The sequence below is a fragment of the Diaporthe citri genome (assembly GCF_014595645.1).
Source record: "Diaporthe citri strain NFHF-8-4 chromosome Unknown scaffold_1, whole genome shotgun sequence".
Taxonomy (NCBI): domain Eukaryota; kingdom Fungi; phylum Ascomycota; class Sordariomycetes; order Diaporthales; family Diaporthaceae; genus Diaporthe; species Diaporthe citri.
Genome location: NW_025064846.1, coordinates 4,313,960 through 4,332,608, shown reverse-complemented (window position 1 = coordinate 4,332,608; position 18,649 = coordinate 4,313,960). Strand labels below are relative to the sequence as shown.

Sequence of the window (18,649 nt, the reverse complement as noted above, 5' to 3'; positions counted from 1 at the left end):
TTTTACTCCAAATATGTGACATTGTGCCCAATGCACCCTCTATTAACCCCACCAGCTATAGGTCTCTGGCATTCTCCGCCAGCCAGCGTTTGGGTTTAAAGGCTTCTAGATCAGAGGACACCTAGTCATTCCGGCATATTGCGTATAGTGGGCTGTAGACAGTAGTGTAGCCCGCCACCCAGTGGCCCATGATCTTCATGCCTTCTAGGAGCGCAAGTCTGTAGACACCTATAGTATTCAGAGGTGCAAGCCACGTACTTTCATTGAGGCATGCACGCAGCCAGGGCAGGTACTTGACTTAATCGTAAAAGGCTACTGCTTCTTCTGGGTTAAGAATGGAATCCAACTCGGCTCATAGCTTAGTGAAAGAAGGAGGTTTCTGAAGCAGCCAGTATAGAAAGTTCATTAATACAATTCCTATAGTGTCAGAGCCGGTACTTAGTATGATGCTAGTCTCAGCTACCATGTCGCTGAATAGATACATACTAGCATTCCTATATTTGTCTTGCAGATTGTATGTAAAGAAGTTGATCTCTTTTTTTGCCGTCATCAGATCTTGCTAAATAGCACTTAACAAGATCTACACACACTTGGGTTTAATTTGTGCCATATACCCACTATAGATGCTATCCAGGCAGTTATGAAAGCTAATTAAACCAGCGAATAAAACCTACAAGGCTCACCTAGGTGCATTGTGATCAGAACAGAGCCTCATGGTAGCTAAATCTACATTGCTTACCATTTAAATCTTTGAACACAATAGTATCATAGCTAGCCTCAAGCAAGTTCAGCTCAGCAGTGAGATAAATCTACGCTATACCATCCTGAGAGAGAAGATCATCTGGTAGCAGTGATTAGTATAGCCAATGAATAAACTGCCTTTGCACCATGGTGCACCGTGAATAGTCAGTTAGTACACAGGCATACTACAGATATGGTTGTATTATTAGACGCGAGCAGTGGTTTGATCGGCAATAATATATTTCCATCGCTCAAGGCCGGCTTGAGAGTACGCTACAGCCAAGACTCTGCACTTTTAAGCGTAGTTGTCTTGATTAGAGTCATTAGTAAGGTAACAATGTAATCTAGAAAGAACGTCATAGAATTCACCTTTGGTGACTAGGGATTTATATCTATAAATGTTCTTAAAGCTAAAAACATCATTAAAGGATATAGATGCTAGCCTTAAATAAACAATAGAGCTATATTTTTTAATGGGTGTTATAAACAGCTTTAAACTTGTTGCCCTAACATATAAAGTATACATAGGGAAGATTAATAAAGAGTGCTAAAATGTTGATGATAGGAAGGTAGTGTAAGCCTTTTGGATCTTAAAGGTAGTTATAAATATACTTGAAAACTATTATGGGTAATGAAGAAGCTACAAGGGGAAGGATAATAGTAATAAAAATCATTTTATCATACTTATATGGAAACGAGAGGTGTAAATTCCATTTTTTTGTCAGGCACTTGCCTCCGTCAGCTCAACACCAAGCATACGTACATCAGAAAGAAAATGAGAAGACAGAGCGCAAAACGACCTTGGAAGGCAAGTCCACAGACCCAAGCTCGAGCTATATTGTAAACTCCAACGCTTATAAATATCAAGGCCCCCACAGTGAAAAACAACCGGAGAAAGATAATTGAGAACGGCTGAAGATTAATCCACGATCGGCGTAGGAACCTGATACTGGATCAGTAATCCATATGTTGGCCATTGCTGCTGACAACGCCACAAGCCGCCAGACAAATCCAATCCACGCGGCTCCCATCTGGGTCACTCGATTCACTACCCATTGTGATGAATTGGATCGCTGAGCAGATATTCGGATTTCCAATTTGTGGCGAAATGATCCGCGTTGAAGTGTCTTCATTTTGCAAGCAAGATGTCATTGGCGCAGATTGTGCAACCTCGCGTGTCTACTATGCATATTCGATTCGGCATATTTCCGAGAGCCTTTGTATAGAAGACTCCTGCAAGGTCGAGAACTGATGACAGAGGCAAGAGAGCGAGCGACTCATGGACTCGTACGTGGTGCTCGGCTCATGTCGTCCAGACAGCCTTCGTCAACTGGTCTTGGACAGCAAGGTCATAACCACACGACAACGTTAACGGAGCACATGCGACCATATCCACAAGAAAATATCGGATCCCGTTCGCTCTCCTGTAATCAAGCTTGTGAGGCAGATTAGTACTAGTAGTTGGGTCGGTGACGACCAGCGAATCCCTGCTGTTGCATGTGTTCTTTTGCTTCCATTTTGCCGTGATCATGTACTGCTACTGGCCGAGTGGAGTTGGTGAGTCGTACGCTGTGGTGGGTGTGATGGCGCATTTGATGTTGTCATCCGGATCAACGATATACCATGTTGTTGCACATTGTGGAGGTGGGCAACGCAGGATGCAATTGTAGGATCGAGGGGTCGTATTTCGTGTCCCCAGCCATTTGACCCAATGGCGGTGAAGATGCATGACGTTGGGAAAGTCGTGATCCCGCAAGGACAAAGCCAGACGACGTGGACCCGGATTTACATAGCCAGTGAGCCGTCGACGGGCGGCGTGATAAGTCCGCGTCTGACGAGCGCCTGCTGTGGGGCCTTGGCGCCGCTAACGAGCGCGCCCAGGGGCTTATAAATCGGGGCGCGCGCTCCCCTAGCCTGGAAGGGTGCTGATAAACAGCCTCAACCGTCTAAGTCGAATTACCTCGTACGAGCTCCAGAGCGGCGCCTGCTTGCTAAGAAACCGCGCACGTCTTTGATGGGCAAACGCTAATGATGACTCGGACGTTTACAGGTGTTACGCAAGATGCTTCTGGGTCGGCCGTCTCGGCCAAGGAGGGCTGCCAAACGCTGTGCTGTCGAACGTTGATAAAAGGAACGCTGGCCGCCGCGGTCCAGAGTTGAGCCAGGATGCATCATCATCACATCGCTCAAGACCTCTCTCGCCCAGCTCCCTGAGACATCCAGACTCAACATATTCAACCTACCCGACATATCAGCTTTGATACCTTAACAACCACACATCATGACTACCATCAGGAAGGTCGCCATCGCTGGTGTAAGTCCCCTTGCCGACCTCAAGCGTGCTCACTCACAACAATCTCGGAACTGACACATGCACCAGGCCAACGGCGCACTTGGCACCGCACTTTTCGACCAGCTCGTGAAGGGAGGCTTCGAAGTGACCGCCCTGGTCCGCAGCGCGGGCAAGATCCCCAACCTGCCTGCATCAGCAAAGGAGGCGGTCGTCGACTTCACCTCCCAAAACTCCCTCGTCGCCGCTCTCAAGGGCCAAGACGCAACCGTCTCGGCATTGGGCTCACAGCCGGGCACAGCCCAGGCACAGAAGGCGCTCGCCCAGGCGTCCGCAGACAGCGGCGTAAAGCGCTTCATCCCCTCCGACTTCGGCAGCAACCTCGAAAACGCCGAGGTCCGCAAGCTCGCCGTCTTCAAGGACAAGCTCGAGCTCCGGGATGAGCTGGTGAGGCTGTCCAAGGAGAGCAAGCTGACCTGGACGAGCGTCAACAACAACGCCTTCCTGGACTGGGGGCTCGAGCACAAGTTCCTCCTCGACCCCGTCGAGGGCAAGGCCACCCTCTGGGATGGCGGCGACCACCTCATCTCCGTCACCAGGCTGGCCACCGTGGGGCAGGCCGTCGTCGGCGTCCTGAAGCACCCGGACGAGACTGCGAACCGCGCCGTGTATGTCCAGGACACCGCTGTATCGCTCAAGAAGCTCGTCGAGATCGCCAAGGAGTACACGCCCGGCAAGCAGTGGACGGTCGTCGAGAGCAGCACGGCTGAGGTCGTGCAAAAGTCCAACGAGGCGCTGTCAAAGGGCATCTTTGAGATCTGGGTCTTCGTCAGCCTCATCTTCCGCGCCGCATTCTCAAACGTCACAGAGGCGCACTTTGTCAAGAACGACAACGCCCTGCTTGGCATACACGAGCTTTCCGAGGCGGAGCTTAAGGCTGTGGTGAAGGAGACTCTGGCTCGCATACCCGGAGCGAACTAGGTAACTGTTGTTTGGAGCTGGCAAAATGTTATCTCGTAGGACACAGAGTTGAGAATGTAATGCTCGCCGAGGAGCTGCCATCTCGGACAAATCAAATGAACAAACATTCAAATGTCTCAATGCAATTTCCTTCCTCTACGTGCTATGCAAGCGTATTGATCAAGCGCTGCCGCGGAATTTGAGATACTGCTGGACGGAAGCTCCGAAGTTGTTGTCTTGCTTCTTAGTATTGAGCAAAACTGTCCGACAATATTTACAGGCCTAGCTGCTCGTCCAACGAGCGGCCAGCGCCCACGGTGCACCCATGAATTAGTAAGTGTCAGACTACAATAAATGATGTATCACCCTGGAATTGTAGGTAAGGCAACGATTATGGCATAGTCCAAGTTCGCTGTCAAATCAGATGAGAGTGGACATACATGCGGCTGGTACTAGTAGTGATCTGCACAATGTCTTATATCGCGTCTGTGAAGTGAGCTTTGCCAAATCAAGTCATCTAGCGTCTTTCTGGGGAACTTTAGAATGGAAATCGGTTCAAGTCGCTGAAATTGAATGCTTTGCTCTACCTAGGTATCTGGTGATGAATGCGTGGATAATTCAAATGCAGAGCTTTCCGACTCTTTCAATGAGATGTTGGAAAATGCGAACGAGTCCCTTTCATCTCCCATCATTAAAACAATACTGTCCCGCCAGGGCATCAGTACGAAAACCTATTCGATGCATTAGTCCTCCCAAACAGACGCCCCATCATGAGACCCTCAATTCCCGACCTCACAGGCGGACCTCTCAATCCCTCAAAGACCATTGACAATCCGCGGAAGCAGCTTCTCGGTGAAATCCCAAAGTATGGGAGTGTAATCGGGCGCCCAAGCAAGGCCAGTCCAGTACGTATTGCGCTGGCCCTGAAGTGCGTACAGCTGGTTGAAGAAGCCCGCCGACAGATCCTCGGGGGAGACCTTGGGCACAGTGGAGCCGTGGTCAGCAAAAGCCACGACCGCTGGCGATCCAATTTCGTATGTGCCCGCCTGGTCGATTGTGGTGAGCGACTGCGTGATGAGGGCCTCAGCGTCGTTGGCGGAGAGCCCGGCCTTCCCGATGATGCGCGTGCTGAACAGGTCGCGGTCCCCCTGGCGGTCGAAGGCGTCGCAGAAGGAGCCCTCGGGCAGGTAGAAGGCCGAGGAGTTATTGGGGGAGTTGCGGATGCCGGTGACGTCCGATGGGAGACCCGTGTTGTTGACGACGCCGACGTAGAGCGTCTCCCATGAGAACTTGTTGAAGAGGGTCGTCTCCGTCTCGTCTAGGTCCCACGGGGCGGTGTTATCCGGCGACGGGGTCGCGGCGATGAGCAACTTCTTCGCCTGCACTGTTCGCTGCCCTGATGGTGTCTGGATTGTGGCGCTGACGCCACTGTCGGTGCGTTGACTTGAAGCAACAGTAGACTGAAGCAGGACATCGTCGCCCAAGAGTGTGAGCACCCGATCGAAGAGCGTCTCCGATGAGTAGGTCTCAGGCCATTTGAAGGAGGGCCCGGTGATTCCGAGTCCAAAGGCAGCGATCTGCGGCTTTCCCACCACGGACATGACAAACCAGGTGGGAGTTGTGAGCGCGTCCGAGAGCCAGAGCAGGTTTCGAAGAATTCCCAGGGAAGCCCCAAGGTCGTGCTTCTCCAGGAACTCGCCGAATGGCAGCAGCAGATCTTCGGGGACATCACCGGTCTGGAAGTAGCCATTCTCGAACCACGGCTGGTATTCGATGGCTAGGGCGAGATACCTCAGCAGGCCAATGGGTATACCGAGCAGGTCGACTGGGCCATAGTCTACGTCAACAGGTAGACCCGTGTTGAAATCGACGTTCTTCGTCAGGAGCAAGAGTTCGATATAATCGGTGAGATCAGGGTTGATCAGGTCCACATCGAAACGCTTGAAGAAGTCCGCGGTTGTTTGACGATTCAGGTATGCTTGGACACCGTAATTTACTGGTCGACCGTTGCCCGATGAGTAGGCGTGGACGTGACCACCCTGTGGCGTTCTTGTAAGCCGCTAGATAATGGCGAATTCCGTTGGAGGGGGGGGAGGTAATATACTCACCAGCCGGTTCGCCTTCTCAACGACCAAGACTGTTTTATTGTAATCCTCCCGAAGCCGGACAGCTGCATAAGCTCCGGTTGCACCTCCACCCACAACGAGAACGTCGACCTCGTCTGCTTGCGCATAGGCGCCGGCCCCGGCCAAACACAGGAAGACACTCTTGGTCAATCTCATGATGAGTTGGAAGGAAAGAGCCTGAGCGTGGGTGGCATCATCAGGTCGAACGCCCAAGCTGCGCTCCACGGCTATATATGTACTCGCCGCCAATCTCGCTACCAGGTTTGTTGTATTCCGCAGCCGCCGCGCGCATGACGAGCACGTTGGCTGATGACACCCATTAAGCTCGTCAGCTGTAGCTGATCTACTACGTTGCGGCCATTTATTCCCTGAGCCGTGTGATCTCACCGTGCTCCCGCAACGTCCGAATGGGTTGCGTATCGGCTGTCATTTCTTTAAGGTTTTAGCCGAAAGCTACCATGTGAAAGAATGGACCCGCACAGCCCCCTGTCCAGGCAGAAAAAGCAGACTACAGGCTGCGAGTGCCGGCATGAGAAGGCTGCCTCTCGACGTCTTGGCAATACACAGCACACACTCTCATCCTTGCCAGCAAAGCCTGTCGTTGGCATTAATCCGATACGAACATGGGACGAACTGGTTGTGAGCTGAGATTTCCCGAATCAAAAGTATATGGCAGTTGTCACTTGCCGACGGTGTGCACTTTATCTTGGAGCCAAAACAGACTTTGCAGATGGGAGTCCTCGGTGTGTTGACTTGGTCACAAGAGGCCTGGCCCTGCACTGCCCGTCCGATGTCTTCAGCCAAGCATCCCCGGGTGAGCACATGTAAGTCCTAATAAAGTAAGTTAGATTCTTCCCCTTTGCGCAGCCGAGAAGTGGCTCAGGAGAGCATACAACGATGGGCATCACGGCAACACTGGTGGCATCGTGATTCTATCGCGCACAAGGAGACTTATCACCGGACCTCGTTCTGGTAAGTTCCTCTTAATGTGGGATTACTTCGGTCATTTCATCACTAAATCAAGAACCGTGATTGTTCTCGTATTATGCTACTCCCTGTGGCAATGTAACCTAGGTAAGAGATGGACTGGGGTCAAAACTCAAAACTAACAGAACGGCTATTCAAGGTGCATCAGACCAGCTCAGTTGACCAGGGCGACCTGGAAAAGATTATCCATGTCGCTACAACGCCCCACAAAGAACGTAACAATCTCCAACTAATTACAGCTTATAATTTATCCTTTGCTTAATTAAACCTATATTATTATAGCATATTTAAGATATAATGTCATAAATAAGCTATCTTTTTCTGTCTTATTTTTACCTTAAAAAGCTGATATTATTTTTATAATAAAATATAGATAAGAAAGGAGAGTCAAGGGACCCTTTGCCAACGCCACGGAAGTTACGAATTAGGCTTCTTTGTCAGGTTTCCCTGTAGATCATAATAAATCGTTCAGATAACTGCTTGAATTTGGTCTTTCACTGGCACAGGACACTGGTGAATGAACGACTGGATAGCATTGTTGAGCAAGAACTAATTTGCTGTCGTTGCTGCTAGACCGCACTTTCAGAGGCAAATTTGCATTCCGCCTTTTGAGATGCGTGTGTTGGCGAGTAAGTTATATGAATCTCACAATCTAAGAGGCCCAAGTGATATTACGATATTGTTCGCCCAGAATTGATCCTTTTATGTCCCAGGGACTTCTGCGCCAGCACAGTGACAGGACTATTTCCCTAACTGGTACATGCTGGGCTGACTGCCTCAGTACTTCCTGACTAATCATACACTCCTACATCCTCGGAACAGAAGACGACCGTCAACCCACTCTTCGACGCGCTCTCTCATCCGCGATAATCAGACGTGAAAGCTGTTTCAATCTCATGTTATAGAGCATCGAAGCGGTCCATCCCTTTCTAAGATCAGATTGGGTCCCTGCCGAAGCCGACAAATTTAGCATGTCTGCACCCAGCGAATCATCTCGCCGGGAGTGCCGTTGTCTGTCTGCCTAGATAAATTCTTCCATCTCATTTTCGAGGGCCTCGACATCTTGGAACGTGATAGAGCCGGTTTCTGTACCTTCAATGTCGATTATGACGTCCACTTCGTCCAGAGTCCTCTGCTCGACCGACGTCGGTCTTGTTGTCCCGTCGGTGCGAGACAGCCTCGCAGCCTCTCGGGTCTCACTAATCCAAGCAAGACAAAGTTTTGCGATGCTATGGCGGCGATCACTCTCTGAACGCCCGCCGACCGCTTCCGAAGTGGTGTCCTGGGCTCCGAGAAGTGCGGTGAGAGGCTCCAAGTCATGGGTGTTGAAGAGAACCTCTATTGGTCTACTATCGCCCTCGACGGTAATTGAAGTCATGAAACGGGATTCAAGTTTCCTGTTCGCAATTTCCTTGTCCAATACTTCGTGCATGTGAAGCAAACTCTTCATGCGGCGCGTCGTGTGTTCTTGCAAAGCCTCCAGAGCTGCTGTTGAGAAGATTTGTAATTCCGGATCTGAGTTGCTCCAAGGGTTGGTATCGTGGTGGCATTCGGCAGTATTTACACAGCAAGACAAAATCTTGAGAAGCTCGCTGATCGCAGGTGCGCCTGTCTCAGATTGTAGGTCTTGAGCGGGTTGAGGTGAAGTCTCCGCCATGACAGAAGTTTGGACGCAGACTGTACTTTTGTGACGACAGAAAACTACTACACCAGATCGGATGATGGCAATGAGTCGAGCAGAAGAATGGACCCGGGCAGACGAGTATGAGCACGAGACATGATTTATGTGCGATTCTCCGTTCAGAAGCTCATTCCCGGTCACTATTGTGATCGCAGGCCATAGTCTTGGTGATGACAGAGTGCAAGAATGAACAAAGACATTATTAGCCGTGCTTTGTCTCCTGTGAAAGAAAACCCTAGATCTGAATGCATTGTCTCTGCCACATGTCGCAACCCACATATCACACACCCGTATCTCCTTTCAAGTCTGGACACTCCAACGCCTACGGAGAGTTAGCAATTCTCTTCAAAGAAACGAGCAACGCCGAGGGTCCCGGTACTCACCTGTTCTGCCGTCATCCTCTTCGAGTCATATCTCACCAGCGCTGCGATCATGTCCGTCCAGCCCTCGTCCACACCGCTAAGAATCTCCTCCCATGGCTTGCCCTCAAACACTCGGTAGATATCAAAGGGAGGCGTCCTGAAACTGGCAGCCTCAGGCCAGGTCTCCCTCGTAGGCGTGCCGATGGTCTTGAAGATGCTCAGTATGAGTCCCAACTGGTTCCCATCCTCATGAACGGCGCGCGACTCGAACAGCGGCTTGGGCGGGCGCCGGACGCATTCCGCCAGCATGCAGCCCGCGGCCCACATATCCACCGGCAGGCCGTACAACTTGTCCCCGAACAGGACCTCGGGTGCGCGGTAGGGCCCGGTGCCGATGTCGAGGATCTTGGCGTCAGCGGGCTCGTTGGCGGCGGACAGATCCGGGTGCCACGCGGTGCCGAAGTCAGAGAGATAGGCCGGGCCGTCTGGCGACTCGAGGAGGATAGCCTGTGGCTTCACGTCGCGGTGGATGATTCCCTTGCTGTGGATATCCGCGAGAGCCTGGAATACGTCTCTGAAAATCGACCGCATTTGTGCATTGGTGAGAGAACCACGCTCGAGGAGGGCGGACAAGGTCAGGGGCATGTAGGGGAAGACGAGGGTGAAGCGGTCCTCGTGGTCGCGGAAGGTCTCGATGAGGGGGATACATGGTTTCTTCAGCTGGGCGAGGATCTTGGCTTCCCGGATGGGATTGTGAGGCTCAACGCCGTGGGTCTCCGTGATGACTTTGAGGGCACGGTCTTTGTACCGGTAGACCTCGGCTGTGACGCCGCTGGCTACGTATTGGCAGCTTCGGTACGGGCCTATCCTCTCCCCGGGTTGACCATCAGCATCGTCATCACCGTCTTTGGTTGCTGCGTCAGACGAGTCTGATGCTTGCTGTAGCGACTCTTGATCCTCTGAAGAGAGTGGATTGTTGCAGGCAGCGTCATATTCAGCCTGAAGACCCGTTAACGCGGCTCATCTCGAGGGAGAAGATCAAGCACTTGCTCTTGAAGACGAAGAACCGTAGGCCTCGTTTTCCAGCGTGAATGCAGTCTTGGCTACTGCAAGTCTTTGATTTGACAGTATGGCCTGACTAGTCAGTAACGGGTCAGTGACAAAGGTCCTGGCTTTCCGGGGTGCTGGCCAAGGCGATCAGGCTCACAGACATTTTCTGGATGTTGTCATATCGCTCGGAAGCTGTCAGAGAGCCTCGCCAGTCCTGAGAGTCGGGCATAATGACGCACGCTTGGCTGCCTCTCCCGTTCCGAGGTTAAGACTGGGTAGACTGTTTGGAAGAGACTCGTGCGTAAGCGGTTCCGGGGTGAGACATGGAGGGTGTGTCAGTCTCAGCCAGCCGTTGAAGCTCGGGCGAGCGAACTCGAGCTCGGGCTGCCGAAGGCGTGGGTCTGTTTGTTCCTTACTTCGGTACTCGTCTCCCCAATTCTTTACTGTGGGAGTAAGGGGCTAGCAATGACCAGACACGGGTTCGGCAATTGCGTGGTAGAAAGCTTGCTACTATAGGCCCCGACTTGACAGTGATATTCCAACCTTTTACTTCATGTGTACAATGTTCATGCTCTGGAGTTGTTGGCCCAAGACATGACTGCCTGTACCATGTGGATACTCTCACTCCTGACCCGAACCCTTGGTGACAAAGGCACCCACTCCCCAACGAAGTCTACAGCATGTACCTGGTGACATCAACACGCATCATTTCCTACCCAGGTACGTCCAGGCCAGACGCGATGGTGCAGCACTAGCCCCCCGCCCCAAAGCCATCACCCCCAGCTGTGAGTTACAGTATTCCAACTGTGCGGGCCGCGGCACATGCCCCCCGTTCTGCGGGCAGCTGAGCAAGATGAACGGCCAGCCCAAATTTACCACGAATTGATGAGCTCCGCGCCGGCATCCCGGGCTGGGGACTGAATTGGATTGAATTGAACGGAATTGCACCCATTCCTTCGCATCTCCGCCGGACACTCGGCTGCTTCTTGGTCTCTGCTCTGCCCGTATTTTGCCCTGCTCTGCTTCTGCTCTGCTTCTGCTCTGCTTCTGCTCTGCTCTACTTTCTACACCGTATCTAGACTACCTGGCAGATAGATAGTCTACCTACTCTGTTCCAGACAGGCAGGGCCCCATTTCCCAGCCCAATTACCCCCCGAGGGCAGATCATGTCACTGTAACATCGTATCAGCCAGCCAACCTACCTACCTACCTAGCCAGCCAGTCCCGGCCAGCCACTCCCAGCGAGCTAGAACATCCATCCCCATACCCATCCCCATACCAACCTAGAGCTGGACACATCACATGCGGTCCCAGTGATCTTCGTCCGCATTCCGACATCGCGAGACACACCTCCTTCTGTACATAGACGTCGCCCCTGGCCTTTGCTCTCGCCTCTTCTCTCGCACACACACACACTCTGTGCCCCTCCCGAAATCCGACACCAGCTCCTGGGCCTCCTGAAAGCCCCCGAGACAATAATCCTGCCTCCTCCCGACCTGCCGCACGAAAGGGCCCAGAGACCAATTGCTACCTGATGACTCGCCTCGTCTCTCCCATCTAGACCGCACAGTGTTTGCGCCCACCGAGCCCTCCAGATCCAACCATGGACGACCTCCAAAGATCGGAATACCCAGCAATGCTGGTAAGCCCACTCGCCAGCCTGCACCGATGCGCCGGCTCGCCCGCCCCGTGCTGGCCGGTGGCACCCGACAGCAGTACGGCAGCTGTTTGCTAACAAAACCCCGTCTGTCCGCGCAGGCAAACTTGCAACCCGGCCAGGCCGTGCAAGTCGTTAACGATAGGCTGAAGCGGATTGGCAAGGTCAATACCGAGATCGCGGACTGGCTTCAGGTATGACGACCACAACCCCGACCACGAGCACGCACCACGACACACCTTGCGAGGGACCAGCCACGCGAGCCGGCTCAGGGGGGCTGACACACAGCATCACAGGAACGCCGGCGGCTCGAAGATCAGTATGTTGCTGGGCTCAAGAAGCTGCTGCTGTTTAAGGTGCCCAACGCCTCGTCCGACCTGGGGTGAGTCCCCCCTCCCTACATGGCCACAGCCATAACATTCCGAGCGTGTCCCACGAGAGAGTGCCTAACAATGCGCCCTTATTCTGCAGCATCTTCCAACCCTCCTGGGACAAAATCCTCCACTCTACCGACGCCATCGCCGCATCGCACTACCTCTTCGCCCAACGAATCGAGAAGGATGTCGAGCAGGACCTGCGCCAGTTCCAGAATCGCAAGGAGTTTCAGAACATGACGACCATGTCGGCGAACCTGTCTGCAATCGCAAAAGAGCTAGAAGACGCCAAGGAGAAGGCCGACAAGCTGACTAGGAAAGGCGGCAAGGCCAGCGCGCTCAAGGTCGATCAGGCCACTGCGAGACTCGAATCGGCCACCGGACAGTGGGAGTCGCAGGCGCCCTTCATCCTCGAGACACTGCAGGCCCTCGACGAGCAGCGATGTAACCACCTCCGGGATGTCCTCACTCAGCTCCAGACGCACGAGGTCGACCAGGCCGACAGGCTACGCGCCACAGCCAACGATGCGCTCACTACAATTCTCGAGGCGGACACGTCGAAGGAGGTAGAAAACTTCGCAACGAGGGCAACAGGCGGCCGGTTGAAGATAGAAAGGAGGACGGGTACTGGCTCCATAGAGAGAACGCCGACTGCGACAAGGCAGTCTTCCGTTGGCACCGTGCAACCGCCCACGACTGCAGACTCTAGTCTCGCTCCGCCGCCGACTGCCGCTTCCTTCAATGACGACGATCGGAGTGATCATTCGACACCGGGCGCCGAGAAATCTGGTACGTGCCAGCCTTGTTGATTACCTGTGCATCGATGTGTGACTGACAACAAGCGCAGAAAACAAACTACGAAGCCGGATCGGTACAATGCTCGGTCGGCGAAGGCAGAGCGTCCATGGTGGCTTCGGCCAACTCTCTCCGGGCAAGAATGCTGGTCCTTTCAACCGAGCGTCCAGCAGCCATGGTCGCCTGTCGCCACACACATCTGCGAGTAACCTTGCCGCTTCGACCGGTAGGCTCGATGCGTTGACAGAAGCCCCCGATACGCCCAGGTTGCCGAAGCCTGAAGCCACCGAAGAAGCAGCAGCTACCAATGGAACCCACGCCGAAGCCTCGGACGAGTACGCGCCGCCACGGACAGCCCCGGCCGGTCTCAATGGGATGACGGCCGAGGAGATATTCGATGCGCCGCCGCCGCCAGGCCCACCTCCGTCGCACCTCAACAAGCAAGGTGAACCTGCCAAGGACGAGGACGGATTCACGATACCGCCAGCAGCGAACGATCCCATTTCCCAAGCGCAGAGGGATGCGGCAGATGAGGCAGGAGAGGAGCACGAGCAGTTATTCAAGCTCAACATACAGAACAGCCCGATCGCCGAGGAGGACCCGGACGAGTCTAAAGCAGCACAATTGAGTGTCGCGAACACTCTGAGCACGATGCAGATGCCTGCGCGCAGGTCAGGGACTGTCCGTGGCCGACGAGATGTGCGAAACACGATGTACATGCCCTCTCCTCCCGCATTGCCAGGCGCAGAGGCCGCTGCGTCCCTCTCGCCTGGCGAACCAACACAAAACTTGCCGCCATCTCCCGCATTGCAGGGCGCAGGCAGCAGCATGAGCTCGAGACCATCAGCTATACACACTCTGGCAAGTGAGGCCAGCGTCACCGGGACCAGCGATACGCAATCGGTCCGGAGTGCGACTAGCTTGGGAGGCATGGCACATGGCAAGCATCCAGAGCTGACCGCACCTGGCTTGAACTCCAGCATCGTGGAGACGGTGTCCGCGTCCTTTGAGGGGGGTGTCTTGAAGTCAGTTCGGATCAATGGGGAGATTGCGTTTGCGTACAACGGAGACGGCACAGTCTCTGAAGGTAAGCCACTTCATACCCTCGACCATAGCAGTGTACTAACAAACGCGAAACAGCCCGCGAAGCGATCCGTATCAATAATTTCCCTAGTCTGGAATCTATTGGCCCCAACCGAATCTTCGTATCCAGCACACCGTCGCCGGACGAGTTTACTCTCGACTTGTCGCATGTACCCGCGAAGACTGCCACGCCGGGATTCACTTACCGTGTTCACGCCGAAGAGCCCACTTCCTCCCACCTCGCGAGTCACTGTCCTCTGATCATCAATCCAGCCTGGAAGCCGACGGGCGACAAACTCGGTTTATTGCTACAGTACAAGCTCAACCCCGACTTCACGCCCAACGCTGAGAAACCCGTGGTGCTGAAAGGCTTCACCATCATCGCAACATACACGAATGCGCGCGCCAGCGGCGTCCAGATGAAACCCGCGGGCACACATCTCAAGGACAAGCACCTGGTGTACTGGCGGCTGGGAGACGTCACGCTCCAGCCAGGCTCGGACTGGCAGAAGATTGTCTGCCGGATCATCGGAGCGGAGAACGCGGAGCCCAAGCCCGGCAACATCGAGACCAGGTGGGAGTACATCACCTCCGGCACCGCTTGGGAGGAGGAAGAGGACGAGGGCAGCCACAGCGGCGCCATCTCGATAAGCCTCAAGAGGGAGGGTAAAGGAAAGGGCAAGGCGACCGCCGAGGACGAGAAGAGCGACAGCGAGGACGACCCCTTTGCGGACGAGAGCGCCGCTGTGAGCCCAAGGCTGAAAGACTCGAACGCCAGCTGGCAACCCGTGCCGACTGTGAGGAAGATCGTGAGCGGCAAGTACGAGGCAAAGTGAGCAGTGCCCGGTGCTGACCGGCAGGGTGGGAGGAAATGAAAAGGCAAAAGCAATGTGCCATGCTGGCTGAGCGCGTGGTATTCGACGATAATGGGTGTGGACTGCATATTGCGGGCGACGGCCGGGGAAAAGTTTCCGGGGCCGGGGGAGAAAGTGAATGCATTTGCGCGGGTTGAACGATGTTTCTGGCGTGGACGGATCTTCAAGAGACAACCGCTACTATACCACCTCTTCGCACCTTTTCTGACACGTATGTACTTGGTATACCAAATCTACTTTGTAAACTGTACATTTCGGAGTCTCGTCACAGAGTGTGCTGCATGCTGCCAACGTCTGGCTGGTACACCATGTCATCGTGCCTTGATCATTTAACTTGCAGAGAGACCTGCATAATATTATTCCCTACAGAACATACAATTAATCATCAGTCAGAAAATCATGGGCTCCTTAATAAAACAATTAGAGATGAATGCTACGTAACAGAACAGCTATGCTTGCACCTCGGATATCAAACGCCTACTTGTCGGTCCCCTCCCTGACGGCCTCGTCGTACAGCTCAAGGGTCAGGGCCGCCAGGAAACCCGGTATACAGTTCTTCTCCGTGACCCAATATTTGCGCGTGTCGGAGATCTTGAGGGCAAAGGCGCTCCGGGGCCCGCCGCCAACCTTCATGGAGCCGCGCTCGCCGTCGAAGACGATGGAGCGCTCGTGCTCGTCCGTCTCGCTCGGGTAGTAGACGCTCTCGAGGCGCATCTTGTTGCTGGGAATGAAGGTGACGTGCCACCCGAGCAGCTGGAAGACGGCCTCCTTGAACTCGGCCGACTTGTCCGTCCAGACCTCCTTGAGCCGCTGGCACTTCTTGCGCGCCGACGCCGTCTCGTCGCGCGCCGTCTGCAGGTCCCGCTGCAGGGCGATAAGCGTCGATACCGGCACGACGGGGAACTTGCTCGCTTCGCCGTCGTGAACGAGGAGACGCAGCTCTGCGTTCTCGTTGCGCAGCTCGTCGATGGTCGCTTGCTTGGTGGATTGGTAGTCGTCTGTCGGGTTCGAGCGCATCTGCAGGATGCGCACGTTGCTGGATTGCTTTGCGGCTGTGAGCTGCTCCTGAGCGACAGAGAGCTCTTTCTGAAGCAGTTTGTGCTTTGTCTCTAGCGACGAAAAATCGTCCTGGAGTTTGCGGTTCTTACGCGCAAGTTGGCCCAGTTGTTCGTGGTGTTGTTGGGACTCGGCCGCATCATCAGTAGGAAGTGGTCGTTTCATGCCCGCAGCCGCTCCTGGGCTGCTACTGGAAGATTCAGCTGATCGGAGCTCAGTTTCGAGGTTGGTCACTTCGGCCTTGTACTTGTCAACAAGGGATTCGAGCTCCTGAATTCGTTGAGCTTTCGTTTCGTCGTATGCTTCGGGCTGGAGTGTCATGTCTTCGCTGTCGTAAGATTTGAGCTGTGCCCGCAGAAACTCGACCTCTTTCTCGGCAAGGGCGCGCTGGCGATCGAATCGTTGGCGTGCCTTGTCAGATGTGATATTGACTGGATTCGTTTTGAGCTGCTCAATCTGAGTGGCTAGGCTCGCCTTCTCATCCTCAAGATCCTTGATTAAGGCGTCCCTCTCCGCAACCAGGGGCTGAACCGAGCCGAGTTTCTCCAGGAGTGAGGCAGAGTTGAAACGCTCCTGCACCAGCGCTCGAGCCATGGCTTCAGGCGAGTCGAACTCAGCCTGGCCCTCATGCTCCAGGTACGCAGCCCAGGCGAGACGCTCAGCCTCCAAACGTTCCCTCTGTCTTCGCTCCTCGCCCAGCTCTGCCCTCATGTCTTCAGCAGCATCCAATTTTCTCAAAAGCGTGGCCTTCTCCTCCTCGACGATCTCCACGGCCTTGTGAGTTTGCCGGAGGCGTTTGAGTTCGGCCAGTTGTTTTTCGTTAGTTGCCTCCAGATGGCGGATGTGCTGAACTTGCTCAGAGAGCTCCCGTCGTATGATTGCCATGGTATCGGCGTCGCCGGTGTGGGCCTTTAGCCGCAGAACCTCTGCCTCCAACTCCCCGATGGAATTATCCTTGCCCGCCAGCTGCTCTTGGACATTGCGCAGGGCCTCCTCCCTTGCTTGGCCATCCTGTTCCAGTTTTGCGATCTGATTGCTCGCTGTTTGGACCTGGGTTTGAAGATCTGCGACCTTCCGCTCTTCCAGCCGGGCCTGCTCGTCTTTGGCAGCATTGAGGTCCTCGATCTGCTCCCTCAGAAGCCTGGACTCGTCCTCGGCAGCCTTTGCGCGCTTCTCCACCTCGGCCTTCTGGCCATCCTGGGTTTCGCGAAGCTCCTGCAGTTCTTGTTGCAAACGTTCGACATGCCTCAGGGCGGCGTTCGCCTCACTCTCTGCCGCCTGCTTCTTCTTGAACTCGTCATCGGCCAGCGCCCTTGCCTTTCGCAGCTCATTCTCTTGTTGAACGCGCGCGATCTCCTGATCGGCTTCAGCGGTGGTAATTGTGTAGCGCAAGGTGCCGAGGTCAGCTTTGAGCTGCTCTATCTGTCGTCTCTGTGCTTCATACTCGTCTGCATCCGCAGGCGCGACATTTTCCTTAGAAGATTCGTGCGAGGCGGCGCGTGGAAATGTGGGGGAGGTCGTGGACTGGCGCGATCGGGACATGGACCTGGAACGCGATTGCGACTGCTGTTTGCCTTCTTGAGCGAGAAGGTTGTAGGATGGTTGGGTGCTACTGCCTCGTATGGCATTTAACTATGAGAAACCAGAGAAAAGTCAGTACGACCAGTACGAGTTGCAAGGTAGGACATAGCGGGAGCGGACACTAATTACCCTCGATTCTCGCAGGGAGGTCTGTGGCCTGGGCAGGCTGGAGGTGGTTGCTCGAAAGCTGTTGCTGTTGCTCGACACAGATCCTCGCCGTGATCCAGGGGCCGATGGTGCGCGGTCACTCCCAGGACCTTGTGGGGTGCGAGGTATCATGGCGGCATGTGGTCACCGTCTGGTTTCGAGAAACGGAGGTTGGAGGAGTCGAGTGAACCAATGTTGATGTTTGTTGATGTTCGCTAGGTCCAGACGCCAGGCACTTGCTGCCCGCTCCAGTTGGCTGGGGCACTGAGCTGACAGGGAAGCAGGCACAAGACATTGTGGGGCCCAGAGCTCCAGGCCCCAAGTGCTGTAGCTCCAGATACAGGCACATTTGTTAGGTGGGCAGCAGAAGTCTCCCTTTTATTACAGGCTCATCAGCAGACACCCTCAACCTTTAATTAGTGAACTGGCATGGCTTAAAAGAGCGATCATTCCGAGTTCCAAGAGGTGTCCCGGCACAAATGAAGATCAGTCGTCGAATAATGCCCTGGAGTGGTCCATCCAAGCTGGCTTCTATCTGCGGTCTCAAACTTGAGAGCAATGGGTGTGTGATACGCCCTCTAGGAGTAGCTGCTCCCCAGGTTATGATTCTTTAGGGGACTGCCAGTAATATATCCTGACCCATATTGATATTTCTTTTGGGAAGATCTTGCTCTGAGAACCTACATATATACCTAGGCAATGTTGGCGTTTGAACTTGGTCTACTGGATATTGACTCTCACAGGACACATCCCTAGCTCCCATGAAAATGGATATCGATGGGACAAATATGTTGGAATACTTCTCTTGTTCTTTTTCTGATTTCCGTCGTTCGACTGAGGTAATTGATCTGTGTTACAAAACAGTCTCAAATCAAAAAGAATGC

At 53.9% G+C, this 18,649-nt stretch overlaps 5 protein-coding genes across 5 annotated transcripts; 2 read left to right on the top strand and 3 right to left on the bottom strand.

The window, feature by feature from the left end:
* Window positions 1-3,022: 3,022 nt before the first annotated feature.
* INS49_001190 (uncharacterized protein) lies at window positions 3,023-4,012 on the top strand (the record flags this gene model as incomplete). The annotated part of the gene is made up of 2 exons (XM_043162023.1): window positions 3,023-3,055; window positions 3,122-4,012. 2 exons carry the CDS (start codon window positions 3,023-3,025, stop codon window positions 4,010-4,012), a joined length of 924 nt encoding a protein of 307 aa, XP_043030529.1.
* Window positions 4,013-4,806: 794 nt separating this feature from the next.
* On the bottom strand, window positions 4,807-6,273 carry INS49_001189 (uncharacterized protein; the record flags this gene model as incomplete). Its single annotated transcript, XM_043162022.1, has 2 exons — window positions 4,807-6,030; window positions 6,100-6,273. 2 exons carry the CDS (start codon window positions 6,271-6,273, stop codon window positions 4,807-4,809), a joined length of 1,398 nt encoding a protein of 465 aa, XP_043030528.1.
* Window positions 6,274-8,125: 1,852 nt separating this feature from the next.
* On the bottom strand, window positions 8,126-10,360 carry INS49_001188 (uncharacterized protein; the record flags this gene model as incomplete). Its single annotated transcript, XM_043162021.1, has 5 exons — window positions 8,126-8,592; window positions 9,074-9,107; window positions 9,169-10,106; window positions 10,194-10,281; window positions 10,355-10,360. The coding sequence occupies 5 exons, from the start codon at window positions 10,358-10,360 to the stop codon at window positions 8,126-8,128; spliced, it is 1,533 nt and encodes a 510-aa protein (XP_043030527.1).
* A 1,440-nt stretch (window positions 10,361-11,800) lies between these two features.
* INS49_001187 (uncharacterized protein) lies at window positions 11,801-14,942 on the top strand (the record flags this gene model as incomplete). The annotated part of the gene is made up of 6 exons (XM_043162020.1): window positions 11,801-11,839; window positions 11,956-12,048; window positions 12,151-12,236; window positions 12,326-13,017; window positions 13,076-14,110; window positions 14,164-14,942. 6 exons carry the CDS (start codon window positions 11,801-11,803, stop codon window positions 14,940-14,942), a joined length of 2,724 nt encoding a protein of 907 aa, XP_043030526.1.
* A 516-nt stretch (window positions 14,943-15,458) lies between these two features.
* On the bottom strand, window positions 15,459-17,579 carry INS49_001186 (uncharacterized protein; the record flags this gene model as incomplete). Its single annotated transcript, XM_043162019.1, has 1 exon — window positions 15,459-17,579. One exon carries the CDS (start codon window positions 17,577-17,579, stop codon window positions 15,459-15,461), a length of 2,121 nt encoding a protein of 706 aa, XP_043030525.1.
* Window positions 17,580-18,649: the final 1,070 nt, after the last annotated feature.